We start from the raw sequence: 15,207 nt of genomic DNA, 5'->3' as shown, positions 1-15,207 counted from the left end.
ACACACATTGCAATAAATAAGGAAAAAAGAAAAAAAAGAAAGAAATGGATGCTTTATGTGGGGAGTAGGAAAGAAGAGAAAACATTACTTAAGAACATGATATATAAGTCAAATAAATGGAGGCGCATGATATGATCCTTTATAGAAAGACTCAGTATTTCCTGTTGTGCGTTTCGCTCCCAATTATTCCATAAGAGGACTGGATAAGGCAATTTTAAATTTTATTTAGAAAAATAAATGAACAGAAATGGTGACAAAAAAAGTGTGAAATAAGAAGTGTGACATGATGTTTGCACATCAGCTGGTGGCCTGGGGCCCTGGTTACTTGGCCGAGTCCTGCTGGAGGCTCTGGAGACGGAAGCAAAAACCGACAGCATTAGGCAATGACGGGCTCAGGCTGAGAGCTGTTCTCGCTGATTTCCTGAACTGCAAAAACATTTTTGAAATTGTCCTCAAATTTGGCCTCTAGTTGAAGTCCCAGCCTGATGAATTTATGGTCCTGAAAAAGAAAAGACAGAAACAGTAAGAGCCACGGCCAATGAGCTTAGACTCCCAAGGTTTTGGGTGACCTGGATCTCCATGTTACGCTACCCCCAAAGATTAAGTGAGACTTCATCCAGTGAAGAATAGCTTATGTTCCCCGATAGCTTCATCATTTCTCTTTATGTAGAAGACAGAGAAGCAAAAACAGTGCTGTACTTCAACCTAATTCTTCATTGGAAATTGACTGATTGACTTAATTTGACAAAATTCAAGTTATTTGAGTTTCGAGCACAGCACGCATTACTTGCAACAGTATGGTAGTATGGAACCATCTACAGCAAGTTCATGGCGCCTTCCCTCCCCCTTCGTTCTCACCCCTTGTTATTTAATCCTTGCTAACTTTCTGATATGGCATTAGGGAATTTGGATCTAAAGAAATCCAAGAGTTTGAAATTTGAGAAAGTTGGTGTGGTATCTTCTTTTAGCGAAGAGAAAACACTAGTTGCCTTTGAAAAGCACTGTGCCGGGGAAGGGACTGGGTCTGCGGGCTGCCGCTGTCTGGGGGAGGAGATGGGCTGTCGGCAACGAGCAGGCTCTGAGGTCCTGAGGCGATGGCTTGCCCTCACACCTCTGGTTTGTTACTATTTTCCCCTCTGTAGACCACAGGGCTGTTAGGATCCTTCCAGAATTTTTGCTTGTGTAGGCTTGCTGCAAGATGCAAGCCTACTTCGTCCCTGATCCAAGACGATGAAAGGCAAAGTGTCTTAATTGAAAGAAGAAGGGATGTAGGGACAGCCACTTACCCTGTAAAATGTCCTGTGGTTCTGAAAGATGAGGCGCATGTCCTGCACAAAGTCTTTCACTTGGCCGTATACCTTCCAAGTCAGCTTTTTCCTGATTTTGTCTAACCACATGCACTTCTGCAAGCCCTGAAGTGCCTGTTTACTCTGTGGATGAAAATGCCAAAGGGCGGGCTGTTAGTGTGGTTCCAAGTCTCCTTTTACAGACTCTTCACTGCTGTGAACTAGGTGTTTGTGTTCTACTCCCTGAACTCATGTGTTGAAATCCCAACCCCCAATGTGATGGTCTTAGGAGGTGGGACCTTTGGGAGGTAATTAGGTCATGAGGGTGGAGTACTCATGAGTGGGATTAGTGCCCTTTTGAAGGGGATCCCAGAGAGCTCTCTCCCTGTTTCCACCCTCTGAGGACACAACACAACATCGGCATTTGGCAACATGGAAGAGGGCCCTTGCCAGGATCTGACCATGCTGGAACCCACATCTTGGACTTCCAGCTTCCAGAACTGCAAGAAACGAATTTCTGTGGTTGAAGCCACCCACTCTGTGGCACTTTGTTACAGCAACCTAAGCCTGTAAGGGCTGACTGAGCTGACTAAGACATCCATCAACAAGGCAATGATAATGGCAACTTATATCCATTGCATTCACATCACAAATTTAACCCAATGCCAGTTTGGGGCTGTGTTGCTGTTACTTACATAGTATGGTTTTGAGGCAAAAAAGGGACTTTCTGGACAGGAGTAGACCTTCAAGAGGAGGAATTCACACTTCTGCAAAAGATAGAGGATATCTTAAGTGAAAAGCAGCTTGGAGAGAATGAGCTCTAATGCATGTTCAGAGTGCCCCTGTGCAAACACAGAATGGGCATTTCCTTTGGAATACGAATTTCGGTGTTAGATCCTGTGATCAAGGCACAGTGAGGGGGACAGCAGCTTGCCTCTGGGCACCACTCCTCCAGCCCCTGCGAGACTGTGCTTCTCTCAACTGAACAGAAGGAGGAGGGAGGCCACAGCTTCTCATTGCAACTCACCAACTTCTCCTCACTCAGCATCTGCCTCTCCAGGACCTCTGATTCTTGATGACATGGCTGATTTTCTGGGCAATTTTTTGGAATAGCTTTTATCTGGCAGAAGATGCAACTCCATGGGTTCCTGAGAGGTGGGGCATAAAATGAGCAGAGGCAGGTTCTCTGTGAAGCAGACACTGTTCCTTCAGCTGTTAAAGTCCTGTATTTAAGAAGGACTATTGGTCACCACCTTGTAGCCAACTTTCTTGGAGGCTCCTCCACACTAGAGTCCCATTTGGGATCAATTGCCAAAGACATCCCTCCCGTAAGTAGTCTACTGAGTCAGGTGCCACGGTGGGTAATGGACTCTCACTCGTCTCAAAACTGAGGTTACTCATCTGAGCCACTGGGAGTGTGGTGATGAGCCCTGTCTGCCTCAGTACAGTGTGGGAAATCAGTACTGGGCCTCCGCCAACCATTGGGTCACAGGAAAAGTCAGGGAAACAGCTCCTGTCTCTCAACTTTCCTGCATAAGCACAGAGCATAAGCCACAGGCATCCTTTCCTCTGGCAATGCTACGTCTACACCTAGAACCTGTGCTGCAGGAATGTCCTGGGAAGGACACCTACCAAGAGAGTGTCAGATATTCTATTTGCCACCAGAGTCTTCTTGACGGTACCAGGCTCTCTGTGCTGAAAGGCTCTCAGTAACCAGGTGGATACAATGATTCATTTTAGAGGTGTCATTTAGCCTCTCTCCTGGCCCTACCGGTCCTTTCTCAAGAGGCCCATTACAAATTAAGCTATACAAACTGTCAGTTATAAAAACAGTCACGGGGGTGTAAAATACAGCATAGGGAATATAGTCAATAACATTGTAAGACTTATGTATAGTGTCAGATGGGTACTAGACTTATTAGGGGCATCAATAGGTAAGTCATATAAATATTTAATTACTATTTTGTACACCTGAAACTAATATAATGTTGTATGTCAACTATAATTGGAAAAATAGAAGCCTATTACAAAGTTCCTGAGGTGAGGGGAATGGGACTATTTGTGGGTTCACCCAAAAGCGGGTCTATCTTCTGGCTGTGCAAAGTGCCTGACTACAGAAGTTTATGCTGGATCACTGGGGTGGCACCACCCCCTGGGAGCTGCCGTAGAGCAGGTGGGTTATGTTAGATTTCTCCCATTAGGGAGGATGTGGCTGTGTCCTCACGGAGACACACACGTTCCTGGTAGACGTCCTCTGCCCACGCCACCACCTACAGATGCTGTATCAGTCTCCCTGTGAGCCCACGTGCCATCACCTCTGACCAAGGAGACATTTTACGGCTAAAAAATGTAGCAGTGGACTCACTCTCAGAATTCCTGAGTCTCATCCTGGACCCTGTCACCCAGGGTCAGCTGGGCATGGCCTTCTGAGGACTCATCACAGCCCTCACTTTACCAAGTTTGTGATGTTCCCAGGGCAGGTGATACATGCTTTCAACCAGCAGCGAACATATGGTGTCAGGACCCCATCCAAGTGTGTGGGCTGGGGAACAGAGGTGGGCAGGTGCTGGTGACACCACTTTCTGTAATAGAAAGAGGTGGCAAGTAGTTATTAGCTACTTGAGGAGTTTTCGCTTCCCACGAATCTACTGCTGCCGGCATGGTGAAATGGGTCTGATATTTAAGGACCCTGCTCCCTCTGCAGGAAGACATGCAACAGGAGACAAACTTTGCAGGATGAGTGTGCATGCTTGGGAAGAGCTGTACCACAAGAAGGAAGGGCAAGAGGGGATCAGATCTCACTAACCTGTCAGGATCAATATGACAGATGTGGCATTTGTTATGAAAGGACCTCGGACAAGTATCACAGCAGAACAGCTTTCCTTTTTTACAACACACCTCACATTCATTGGAGTTTTCCGGCTAGAAGGGGAGAGAATGTAGACAGCAACGGGATCAGTGAGACTCAGGAAGGTCGAGAGGCTGGGATACTAGAACACACAGACTTTGCTTGTACCGAGGTGACACTGGTAAACTTCTCTCCACAAAATATTAAGGGTTGACGCTGAGCAGAGATTTTAGAAGAAAACATTCTGGTCTGCAGTAAAGTTCAGGAGGAAGTGGTTGTGTTAGATCAGGACAGTTTTCCTTATGAAGACAGAGATTCGGCCAGCAACGAAAAAGGATGAATCAAAGATAACCTGAGATATTTATGTTGCTGCTGGAAAAACCTGGCTCAGGAGTACAGTGTCTTATCTAGTTATCTGGACTGCATCACCTAATGGGACTCATCAAAGAGTGACTTACTGAGAATTTAGTATGATGGAGTAAACTTCTGAGATACCAGTGTACCCCACTTTTTGGAAAGACCATGGGCGCGAATGACCAGGTGAGTGTCAGGGAAGACAGAGCTCTTCAGCTCTGGGAGTCTGGGGAAGGTGCCCCATGACTCAGCTTGGCACGTAAGGTGTGGAGGCTCCAGTTCTGAATGACCAGAGAGTGCGGCAATCATTGAGTCCAGGGATGACCTGGTGCTATGTTCTGTGTAAGGAGGATGGAGGAGCCCAAGAAATTGATTGATGCTGGGTCCTCCGCCAATCTGAGTATGTGGGGCTTTCGGCCAGATTTGATTTCCTTTAGTAAAGTAAAAAATCTGACAGTGTCTGCACCTAAGTATTGTGGAATGAAAAAATACACGTTAAAATGGTAAAATTTAGAGACCCGAATAAGAGTTGATCGAGGACGGAGCCCTTTGGAGGGTGAGGGAAATCAGTTGTGTTTTTAAAAATGTGTGTGTGACAATCTGTGTGGCCATAACATGTGAACCTCTGCATACTAAAATTTCTATACATGGCCCCGGCTGGGTGGCTTAGTTGGTCGGAGTGTCATCCTGTGAACCGAAAGGCCGTGGGTTTGATCCCAGGCCAGGGCACATATCTAGGTTGTGGGTTCAATTCCCAGCTGGGGTGTACACTGGAGGCAGCAGTCCATGTTTGTCTCTTATATTCCTTTCTCTCTCTCTCCCTTCCCCCATCTCTAGAATCAATAAGCATATCCTCAGGTAAGGATAAAAGTAATAATAAAATGACATTTCTGTGTATGCGGGTCATGTGTCTGGGATGGAGGTGGAGAAGGGTCCAGAAGGATTTGGCTCCTCTTCTGGGACCACCTGAGCAGAAAGAGAGTGGGGTCGAGGGGAACGATGTGCTGGGGAAATGTTTCACCCAGTGAAACGCTACCACACCTAGATGAAAATCTCCTGTCTACACCAGGCATTAGAAGGGGGAATTCTGTGACAATCTGGGTACAGAATAATGCGCAGACTTGGGGACTGGCCTGCCCAGAGGTGGGTGGCTGAGATGCGGATGGTGGTGAGGAAGTGAGAGGTGACAGGGAGGGCCATCCCACGTCTCCATTCCAGAAACGCTGTGCTTCGTTCTGTGATACTCCACTCTCTCGGATTTCTCCCCCTTACACTCTGCCTCTTTCTTTGACGCTTCCTCAGTTAGAATGTGGGAATTCCTTGGGGCTCTGTCTTACACGCCCCGCCCCTCTCACTACTCCCATGACCACGCCTACCGTAGTTAGACTTGGACTTTAAAACCTGTGTCTCCTCTCTCCTCCTGAGCCCCTCAGCATCCACACCCTACTTTCCATCATCTCCAGGTAGACCTTCATCAAGTCCAAAGTCCACCCTGTCCCCAAGCACATTCCTTGTCTTTCTGTCTGGATTCTGCTCCCTCTCCATCTCCTCCTCTCACCAAGCACCCACCCCATCATTCGTCCAGGAGCCTGGAGGTAAACATAGATTCTGCCTTTCCCCACCCAGACATCCACTCCATCACCAGTGCTGCAGGTCCCAATTTTAAAATGTCTCATCCTTAGTGCTTCTGTGAGGTACACTGCTATGAAGATGTGGAGGCCCTAATTATAATACCATCTTATTAGCCAAAGAAAAGTGGCCTTCTACGAGAGTTACTAATCATAACAGTCATTATATCATCTCTGGGTCTAATGAGCTTAGGTGAATTAGATGATACCTCAATATGTAAATTCTCTTCATTTATAAAGGTGATATAAGAAGAAGAGGCACAACAGTCACATGTATGAGGAAATTCTAAGCTGCAATATGTTTCTTGCCCAAGTTCTTCTTTCCAATAGGAAAACCTGTGGAGTGGCTTGGGAGGAACATCTTTGGGAATTGCCCCCACTTGGGCCTGGCTTGTCCTGGCACAGGCCATGTGACTGTTTTTCCCCTTTGTCCTGACAGATGAGACTCACAGGTGCTGACCACTGTGAACATTGGGTATTGTTGGGATCACCTGACTTCCTTCCAGTCTGGAACAAGACCGCCTCTGCTCTTACTTGCAGCCCAGGGAAAAGTGGCCACAGACAAAACACCCGCTGTGATCCAAGGAACAATGATCTGAGAGGTGGTGATTTCACCATCTGCCTCTCTGGGTGGCCTATAACCCTCGCAACCTCCTCATGAGTTATTCTTCCATGTTAGACAGTGAAGTTGGCAGGGGGAGATATAGGGGCCCCATAAAGGACACACTTGCCCTGAGTACATTTCTTTGCAGAACTCATGGAAGGGTCCACACCTTGAACTTGCCAGCTTAGCCTGGCCTATTCTTTCTGGCATTCATGAAACCATCTGATGGCTGCCTGCACCGCAGAGTAGATGTTTGGGATCTTTCTTTCCTCCCCTTCTGCCTTCTTTAAAATGCCTCTATCTTCTCATATTTGCTCTTTGCCTCTAATCTGCAGGCCAGCCCTGCCCATTTCCACTGCAGGACTCACCTCTAACGACCCTAGTAGTCTAAAGCTCTGTCTCTCATGGTAATGGGGAGACTGGCAGGTTTCCTTCGAACAACAGCAAGGGTGCTTTTACACTGGAGACACCCAACCCCAGACCCATCTATCTGATGGGGGCGATAAATCTGCTGTTCACTGCTCATCACACACAGAAACATGTTCCAACTGAGATGAGCACACTGCGGGAAAGACGGCAATGACACAGATAATGTACTGAGGGAAAGGGCCTGGATTATTCTGGGGTTACAGGTGGGAGTCCGTACTTACATATGGGTCAATAAAGTCATCTCTGTGAGACTCTGGTATCATCTATAGAAAGCAGAGGAAAATTGAATGACAATACTGAATATGAGTTTTCATTAACCAAACATTTGAACAGACTTTTTACGTAAAGCATTTATGCCCCAGCCCTCTTTTTGTTTTGCATCGCCTTTTATGGGTCTGTATATCCAACTGGAGAACAACAACCCCCCCCCCCCAATAAATTGTGTTAGTGATAGTTTGGCCCAATGCAAGTTACATTCTTTGGCTCTCAGACCTAAGCTGGCTTGTGTGAAGCTGTGTGGAGAGGGATTCTGGCCCTGGTCTTCCCAGATGGAGTTGGAGCCGCAATGAGAGACTCAGACTGAGGACTCATCCCCTGCAGCCCCAGTGACACAGGCCCAGAGTCCTGGAAGCCATGCAGATGTCCCTGCGACTCCACTGCCTTCCACAGCTCTCCTGGCACAGCCCTAAGGATAGAATGTGGACAAGGTCCCAGTTCTGCACCTCTTCTTCTGGAAGATGAGCACTTTTCCACTGTCTCCTAAATGCCAAGAGCTGCACTGACCTTGGATAGCTGCAAAATAACTTGACCTCCTTCTAGTCTGGAACAATGACTACCCCAGCTTTTACCTCCAGCCCGGAGCAGAGAGGCCATAGACAACCCACCCAGGGGACCCAAGGCAGAATGACCTCGGAAGTGGCTATGTGCCTGCCTGTCTCTCTGGGTGTTCTAGAACCCTTCCCCTCCCTATAAGTTGTTCTCTCAGGTTAGACAATGATGTTGAAATAATCAGATAAGGTGAGTTCTCTCTCATTTAGGGTCATTCTCATTTCTATCTCTAATGTTTTAGTGCTTAAAGAAGTCCTGGACTCATACACTGTAATGTTTGAAAGCAGCAACTGCAAAAACACCATGTTGTAAAATCAAGTTTCATCAGAGTTAGTGAAATTAGTGATTTTAGAAACTGTAAATATGGCCACAGAAATGAAAAATCAACAGTATGATAGATGAGACACTGGCTGAAAGTTGTATGATAATTACCTTTTTTCTTGTCCTTGGTGGATCTGGTAGATGTCCTTCCTGAAAGAGAAAAGAGATTACACAATGTGTCCACTTTGTACTTTTTCTACTATTTCGAGCTTGGTGTCTCTGGCTACCTCCCAGATATGTCCCATTGTCAACAACGCACGTTCAAGGTGTCTTCATGGGAAATACCTTCCCTCCCCAAATCAGTAACATGCGGCCCTCCGTTATCAAGGCTCAGCTTTAAAAACTGCCCCCTCTCTCTTGCTCTCCTTATGAAGGCTTTCCAAGTTTTTCTTTACAGCCTCTTCTATCACTTCCTTTCCATCCCCCCTCAGGACCTCTCCAGTTTGTGTCTTTATACCTCACACACTCCATTGGCACATACTTGGTAAGTGACGGGTATCAGCCTTGGGCACACAAAGGTGTCCAGACTTTTGGGGAGAGAAGTGGGAGGAGCTGGCAAGCCATGAGTAAGGACAATGAAGCATACATCATGCTCTCCTAGATTATTTTGGATTCCAGAGATGAGTGAGTGTGGTGAGTTGAATAATGGTCCCCAAAGATGTTCATGTCTTAATCCCCAGGCCTGTGAATGTTAATTTACATGTGAAGAGCAACTTTTCAGAGGTAACTAAATTAAGGATCTTGAAATGAGAAGATTATTCTGATTCTCTGGGTGGGGCCAATGTAATCACAAGGGGCTTCGTGAGAGGGGGCAGGAGGATCAGAGTGTTAGGAGACATGATGACAAAGCAAGAAGCTGATGTGTGGAAGGCACCACGGGCCAAGGAGTGTGGGTGGCTTCTGGTAGGTAATAAAAGCAAGGGACACACTGTCCCTGGAATGCTCTCTGCTGACACCTTCACCTGAACCTACTGAAACTGATTTCAGGTATCTGGCCTCCAGAACTGTACAGTAATAGGTTCATATTGTTGGAAGCCCTAAGTTTGTGGAAAGCTGTTAAGGCTTTATGGGAAACAAACAAAGAGCATGTGAAGGACTTCAGAGAACATGCTGCTGGAACTTGGCCTTGCGGGTTGAGTGAAGGTATGTCAGACAGAAAGGCCATGAAGGTCACTTAAGGTTTCCATGGCTTCAAGTACTCCACCCTCTAATCCATATTGCTTTCTCTGATCAGATCGATATTTCTAAAGCATCATTTCAACTATGTCAGTCAGTCCCTAACTCAAACCTCCCATGATCTCCCCTATGATTAAAGAAGGGTCCACCCTCTATGGGGAACCAATCTGCCTGGCGATAGCAAATGTAGCCCAGCCCTGCTGGAAAGTCCATAGGCACGTGTTGGCATGCAGGACGCCAAACCCATGGATGGGCTTTCCTGTGGGAGATCAGGCCTGCATTGTACCTAGGCTGCTTTGAGGCTCGCTCTTGCTAAAACTCCCTCACCCTGAGTTGAAACAGAAAATGCTTACTTCGTATCTTTAAAGTAACTTCCTGGAGTCTGCTAATTCTCCCAACGACTAAAGTGTAACCAGACCAATTACTGTTATTGTTCCCTTGTATTTGCAACATTTCCCCCTGTTAATCTGTAGAAAATAATCAGTAACATCCTTTCCTTTGTTATGCTTAAAAAGTAATTACCTAAAGCAAACCTGAATGAGAACCTTCTTTGATGTATGCTATTACAAATCCAATAAAAGTCTATCAAGGCAAGGGTCGAGGTGTTCTCCCCTTGAGAGAGTGGCCATGCTGTCCCTTTTTCTCCACAGGACTTCGGTAGTCTGTGTGAATTTGTTCGTTGCATCCACAACACACAGACCCCGCGGGCCGGGGTCCACATCAGTCCTCCTTCCTCTGGCCTTAAGATCTCTATAGTTAGTTAACCCACCCTGTGTACTGAACCTCATCACCCACAACTTCTTGATAAGTTGTGGGAAGGATTCTCATGCCATCTTTTTTATGTGAAATGCATCGTATCTACAGCTCTCCTTGTCAGAACCCTTCTTTTTTTAAGATCCAGCTCAGTGCAAACTGTTCCATCAAACTGTCCTCAACCTCAAGTCAGAAGGAACTCCCCTCCCCTGAGACCCCGCATCTCTTCCTGCCAGTGCCTGACCACCACAGCCCTGTAGTGAGCAATGTGCAGCCTCCTTCCTGGGTAGGGACTGGGGCGTGAGCCTCACAGTCCCTGGTACTCGAGATGTATCTCAGTGAATGTTGCTGAGCAAAGGGCTCTTCACGATCATCAGAGTGGAACAAGGAAGGGCCGTCTGGGGCGACTGATAGAAACAGTCAGAAGGCAGAGGCTCATGTGTGGCAGGGAGCCAGCCCTTTTTGCCCACATCAGGGGGCTGGTGTGAGGACCGAAAGAGGTGTTTCAGAATGCCACTAATGTATACTCTCTTTCACGAGTGAATTTCAGATGGCCATCAAAAGAAGTAATGTTGAAAGACGACGAGTAATCCATAATCCAGGAAACATTCATATTGGTGTGTTACTTTCAGATAACCCAGTTCTGCTAAGCTACTTCAAACAACCACTCGTGACAGAGTCAAGGCCACAACTTACTCTCTACCTTCCAGGGGGGTAAGAGTTCTTGCACTTTGAGGATTAAGCTGTAATAAAAGCCAGCCGAGATAACACCTGAGTGGACTATTAGTAATGACATCATTATGACCTGCCCAAGGGGGTCACAGTGGCTTTCCGGACACTGGTAAAGCTTGGAGTTGGTGGATCGTGACACTATGCAATTGGTTTCAGGGCGATTGTCACTAGGGTACCTGAATCAGGACCTTCAGGGGCCAGCCGCCGCAGCGCACGCTCAGCCTCCAGTTCTTGGATTTTTCATGGTTCCCTTTGATTTCAAACTCCTTGAGGGTGAGCTGCTTTCCATCCTCCATCTCTACACACTTCGCTGAGATTCCTGTGAGGCCGAGCAAGACAAGCTGAGCTCCCTTTGTTGCCAGGAGGTGCCCCCGACTGACAACCCCAGAACTTGGCCTCACACCACATGGTGGCTTGGAATCAGTAACACAGGAGAGCTGAGCTCCCACTCAGGCGCCCAACGGCACCGGAAATGCGAGGGCGGAAGGGGACTTCCTGCGGTGTGTGCACATTTCTTTGTGAGACGAGAAGGGACATAATTATCACCAACATTTACTTAAAAAAACCACTTAACTACCATATTTTGCTATGCATAATGCACTCCCTTGTACAATGCACACCCATGATTTTGGTCCAAACTTTCAAGAAAAACAAGCTTTCCTTCTAATTTTTAGATTTAATCAGTTATTTATTTATATTTAGATAGTTGTTATTGTATTGTAAAGGAATTTTAGCATTTATTTTTGAACATATTATGGCACAAAAAATTTTGTGTAAGAAATAATTACAAACTACAAGAACAGATACAAGGTATTTCAGGTACTACCTATGTTATAATGCAAATCCTTTTTTTCCCTTAAAAAATTTGGGCAAAAATGTGCTCATTATACACAGCAAAATGTGGCTTGTTCAAAAGAGAAACAAACCAACCAAATGAATGGCTCTAAAGGAGAATGACCAAGATTCTTTCCCTTCCCTTCTCTGAGACCCTCGGTCGATCCAGGTTCAATGTCAGAGGGGGCAGATGAGGGCACTCAGGTGGCCATGTGGCAGCTGTCTCCTCAGCCACGTCTGCCTCGTCTGGTACAATGTTGATCATCCAGCTCATAGCAACCAGTGATTTCTCACCTTTTGGACTCATGGTTATTTTATGTGGAAAGTAATTATAGCAATGTTACGTGGCGGGAAAAGTTAAGTTACTCACATGCAATGTAATCGTAGGGCACACATTTCTGCTTGTTGGCGCCAGCCATGGCAGGTGGACGTTTGTGTTCTACTTCAGTAATTATCATTGGCTAGTTATCCCATTTATTCTCAGAATAACATGGGGAGGGAAGTTTAATTATTATTCCTATTTTGTAGGAGGAAGTTTAGGAAGTTTAGGAAGTTTAGGGAATGGCTCGGTCCAGATGAAACAGACACTCTTGGTATAGCTGAAACTCGAAGCCAGGACTCCTGATTCTAAATCCTGTGCTCCTTCCGGTGAGCACAGGGTGGTACAGATGTTACAGGGAACAGGGCTGTGAAATCGCTGTTGCATTTCCCAGATGTGTACATTTCACTCCTGATACTGCAGCCCCTGCTGTTATGTTAGGTGCTGGATGGGTGTCATGGGGACCTTTTCTATGGAAGAAAGGGGAGACAGCTTGGTAGGCTAATGTGTATGAATTTGAAAAGTGTAAAAATGCCATCCTTCCTCCAGACTGTCTGGGATACGGTGCAGAAAAGACCTAACAGAGCGGACCCAAGACAGCTATCTTTAGGAATGCCTGCTTCCGAGGTCAGCCCTTGGCTGATGTCTGAGAACCTGGGTTTCAGGAGAGGTCCCACCCTTCCCATACGGCTTATGCTAAACACCTGCTTTTCTAATGGGAGTCTGGAATTTCGGCAGGTGATAGGTTAAGTGTACCTGTGTAGCTAACTCCTGACAAAAACTCTGGGCTCCTAGACTCAGGGCAGCTTCCCTGGTGGACAACATCTCACACGTGTTTATAATTCGTTGCTGGAGAATTAAGTGTGAGTTGCGTGACTCCACTGGGAGATGGCTGTTGGAAACTGACACCTGGTTTCCTCTCGACTTTGTTAAGGGTTCTTTTCGCCTTTGCTGACTTTGCTTTCTATCGTTTAATAAATCATAGCAATGAGTTTGACAATATGTTGGGTCCTGTGAGTGCTCTTAGTGAGCCAGTGAACCTGGGGATGAACTTGGAGACTTGATGCAGGTGTCTTGCCCTTGAAAAGTACAATGGCCACATGGGGGTAGTTTCCCGTTGGAAAGCGGGAAGACCAGGGGACTCACCTTGTTTCATTACCTCCTTATATAAAATCCCCTTCGCCCGACCACAGGTGACAGGAAGTTGAGGAGGCCGAAAATCCATATTTGTATCTCTGGGAATTCTTGGAACTGTAAGGAAGCATTATTCTTATTTTTCATTCTGTCTTCTACAGCTGTGCCCCCTTTCTCCTCACCCATCTTGAGATCCTTCTTTTATAGGTTAGAATCTATTGGAGGGAGTTCCCCATGAGCTAGGTCTTTCTTTCATGGCTGGTTAGACACATAAAGAGAATGTCATCCTCTCTTCCTATTCTCTGAAATCCTGCATAAAAGCCTTGCGTGGAAGGGCCTGAGTTCCCAAGCTTATTGGCCACAACCACCTGCTGCACAGTGATTTTTTTCTCCTGTGTTTGAGGAAGATGTCTAGTCAGTCATATTATTGATTTGAAGTTAAGTGGATGGAGAATCCCCCCCCCCCCCTCAGCTTTTAGTTTTGTCTCCTCAGCGGAGGCACCCGCTGGGTGCACAGGGAGCAGGGTGACCTGGGGACCCAGTGTTGTCGGGGGAAACCGGGCTCTCCCACAGGATTGCGGGGACAGCATTCCAAGGACCTGCACATGGGAGGCGGGGGTGTGGCAAGACAGTTTACTAGTGTGGAAGGCTGCCCCTGGGTCCCCTCTTTGTTCGTCCTGTCATGGGAAAAGTCCTCTTTTGCCTTCGGTAAGGCCAAAACCAAAGCCAAGGCCCAGAGTTTGTTGCAAACTACAGCTTAGTCCTCCGGAGCCCAGGCGGTCTGCTGCAGGCCCACGCGGCTGCTGGAGCCACGCGGCTGTGCGCTCCCAGGGGAGAGAGAGCAGACAAACGTGTGGGCGAATGAAGGTGTGTGTGTGAGAGAGAGAGAGAAAGACAGAGAGCGGGATTTTTTTTTGTTCCCCTGGGATTATATTAGCCTTGGTTTGGGACTAACTAGGTGCTTTTTAAAAATAACCAATCAACTTCTCCAGCTTTCATGGGCTTTTTGATGGGTCCACCCCCTAGTTAGACCAACAAGCTGTGGTCAAGCGCCTCTCCCTGCACCCTCCTCAATCCCGTACCAGAGGGGCAAAGGAGGAAGGAGAGTTAAACCCCTGGGGTGAGCAATGCTGTCGTCCCTGAGTGGGAAGGTGTAGCTTCCTGCGGAAGTGAGCGGGCTCACGCTCCCCAGTTTGTTAAACTCAGTGCTCCCTTTGCTTTCTTTCTTGTGAATAACTAATTAACTGGCCATGGTGACCCGAGCAAGAGCAGTGTCTGCGTTCCCTCCTTGCCTTCTGCCTTGTTTCACTTCTCCTTCCTGTGAACTTTGTGGCTTTTACTCTGTGACGCCCAGGGCGGTGTGCTCTAGAAGACACTGCCAGTTGCTCAGGAAGAGGGCCTCTGTACATCCTCTGGGTGGGGCACCAGGCTCTGATTCTGCAGTTGTTGAAAGTCTTAACGTGAACTTCAGTACCAGCGGCACCTGCGCCTGTCCTCCTGGCTAACACTGAGGGGGTCCATGGAGATACATGCTAGGGCTCCTGTCCAGCATGGGCAGGATGGGCTGTCCCTGGTCCTCTCAGGGTCAGTTCTGTCAGATCTGGGGATGGCCCAGGAAGACACTCACCCATGTACAGAGGAGGAAATTAAGGCAAAAGAAGAAAGGGCCAGAAAAAATCACTTAATCAAAGGTATGTTAGGACTCAGGACACAAGTCTTGTATTACCACCCAGGGTCCCCACTGGCGGCTAACTGGTGGGTCCCTGTGTGGTCAGGAGATAAACAGCACAGGAGTCACACCCTTGTATCAGTGCAGTGACGGGAGCCCTCACTGATCAATTGATTAACATCAATAAAGTGGCGTTACCAGCGTCCTGTCATGTGGTCGCCATTGACCAAGGCCGATGACCACCCTAAGGTTTGTTACTGGCTCTGTAAGCTAATTCAGAAATTGATCCGTC

General features: G+C 47.1%; 1 protein-coding gene across 7 annotated transcripts in view; it reads right to left on the bottom strand.

Moving 5' to 3' along the window:
• Positions 1 to 221: 221 nt before the first annotated feature.
• Positions 222 to 15,207, bottom strand: part of SP100 (SP100 nuclear antigen) — an 83,635-nt gene continuing 68,649 nt past the window's right edge. For 4 of the 7 annotated variants that reach the window (XM_053655280.1, XM_053655275.1, XM_053655277.1 and 1 more), the window contains 9 exons: positions 13,259 to 13,363; positions 11,136 to 11,278; positions 8,410 to 8,448; positions 7,371 to 7,412; positions 4,093 to 4,208; positions 2,314 to 2,434; positions 1,982 to 2,053; positions 1,287 to 1,430; positions 222 to 499 (listed from right to left, as the gene is read on the bottom strand). In XM_053655280.1, the coding sequence (XP_053511255.1) occupies positions 377 to 499; positions 1,287 to 1,430; positions 1,982 to 2,053; positions 2,314 to 2,434; positions 4,093 to 4,208; positions 7,371 to 7,412; positions 8,410 to 8,448; positions 11,136 to 11,278; positions 13,259 to 13,363 (905 nt within the window). In that variant the 3' untranslated portion in view covers positions 222 to 376. Of the gene's footprint in view, positions 500 to 1,286; positions 1,431 to 1,981; positions 2,054 to 2,313; positions 2,435 to 3,651; positions 3,869 to 4,092; positions 4,209 to 7,370; positions 7,413 to 8,409; positions 8,449 to 11,135; positions 11,279 to 13,258; positions 13,364 to 15,207 lie in introns of those variants that run through there. The other 3 variants (XM_053655279.1, XM_053655274.1, XR_008389682.1) reach the window with 2 other exon arrangements.

This window comes from Artibeus jamaicensis, unplaced genomic scaffold (assembly GCF_021234435.1).
Source record: "Artibeus jamaicensis isolate MK-2021 breed Jamaican fruit bat unplaced genomic scaffold, CSHL_Jam_final contig_944, whole genome shotgun sequence".
NCBI lineage: Eukaryota > Metazoa > Chordata > Mammalia > Chiroptera > Phyllostomidae > Artibeus > Artibeus jamaicensis.
Note: the sequence above shows the minus strand (reverse complement) of the source record. Positions and strands in the feature narration are given on the sequence as shown.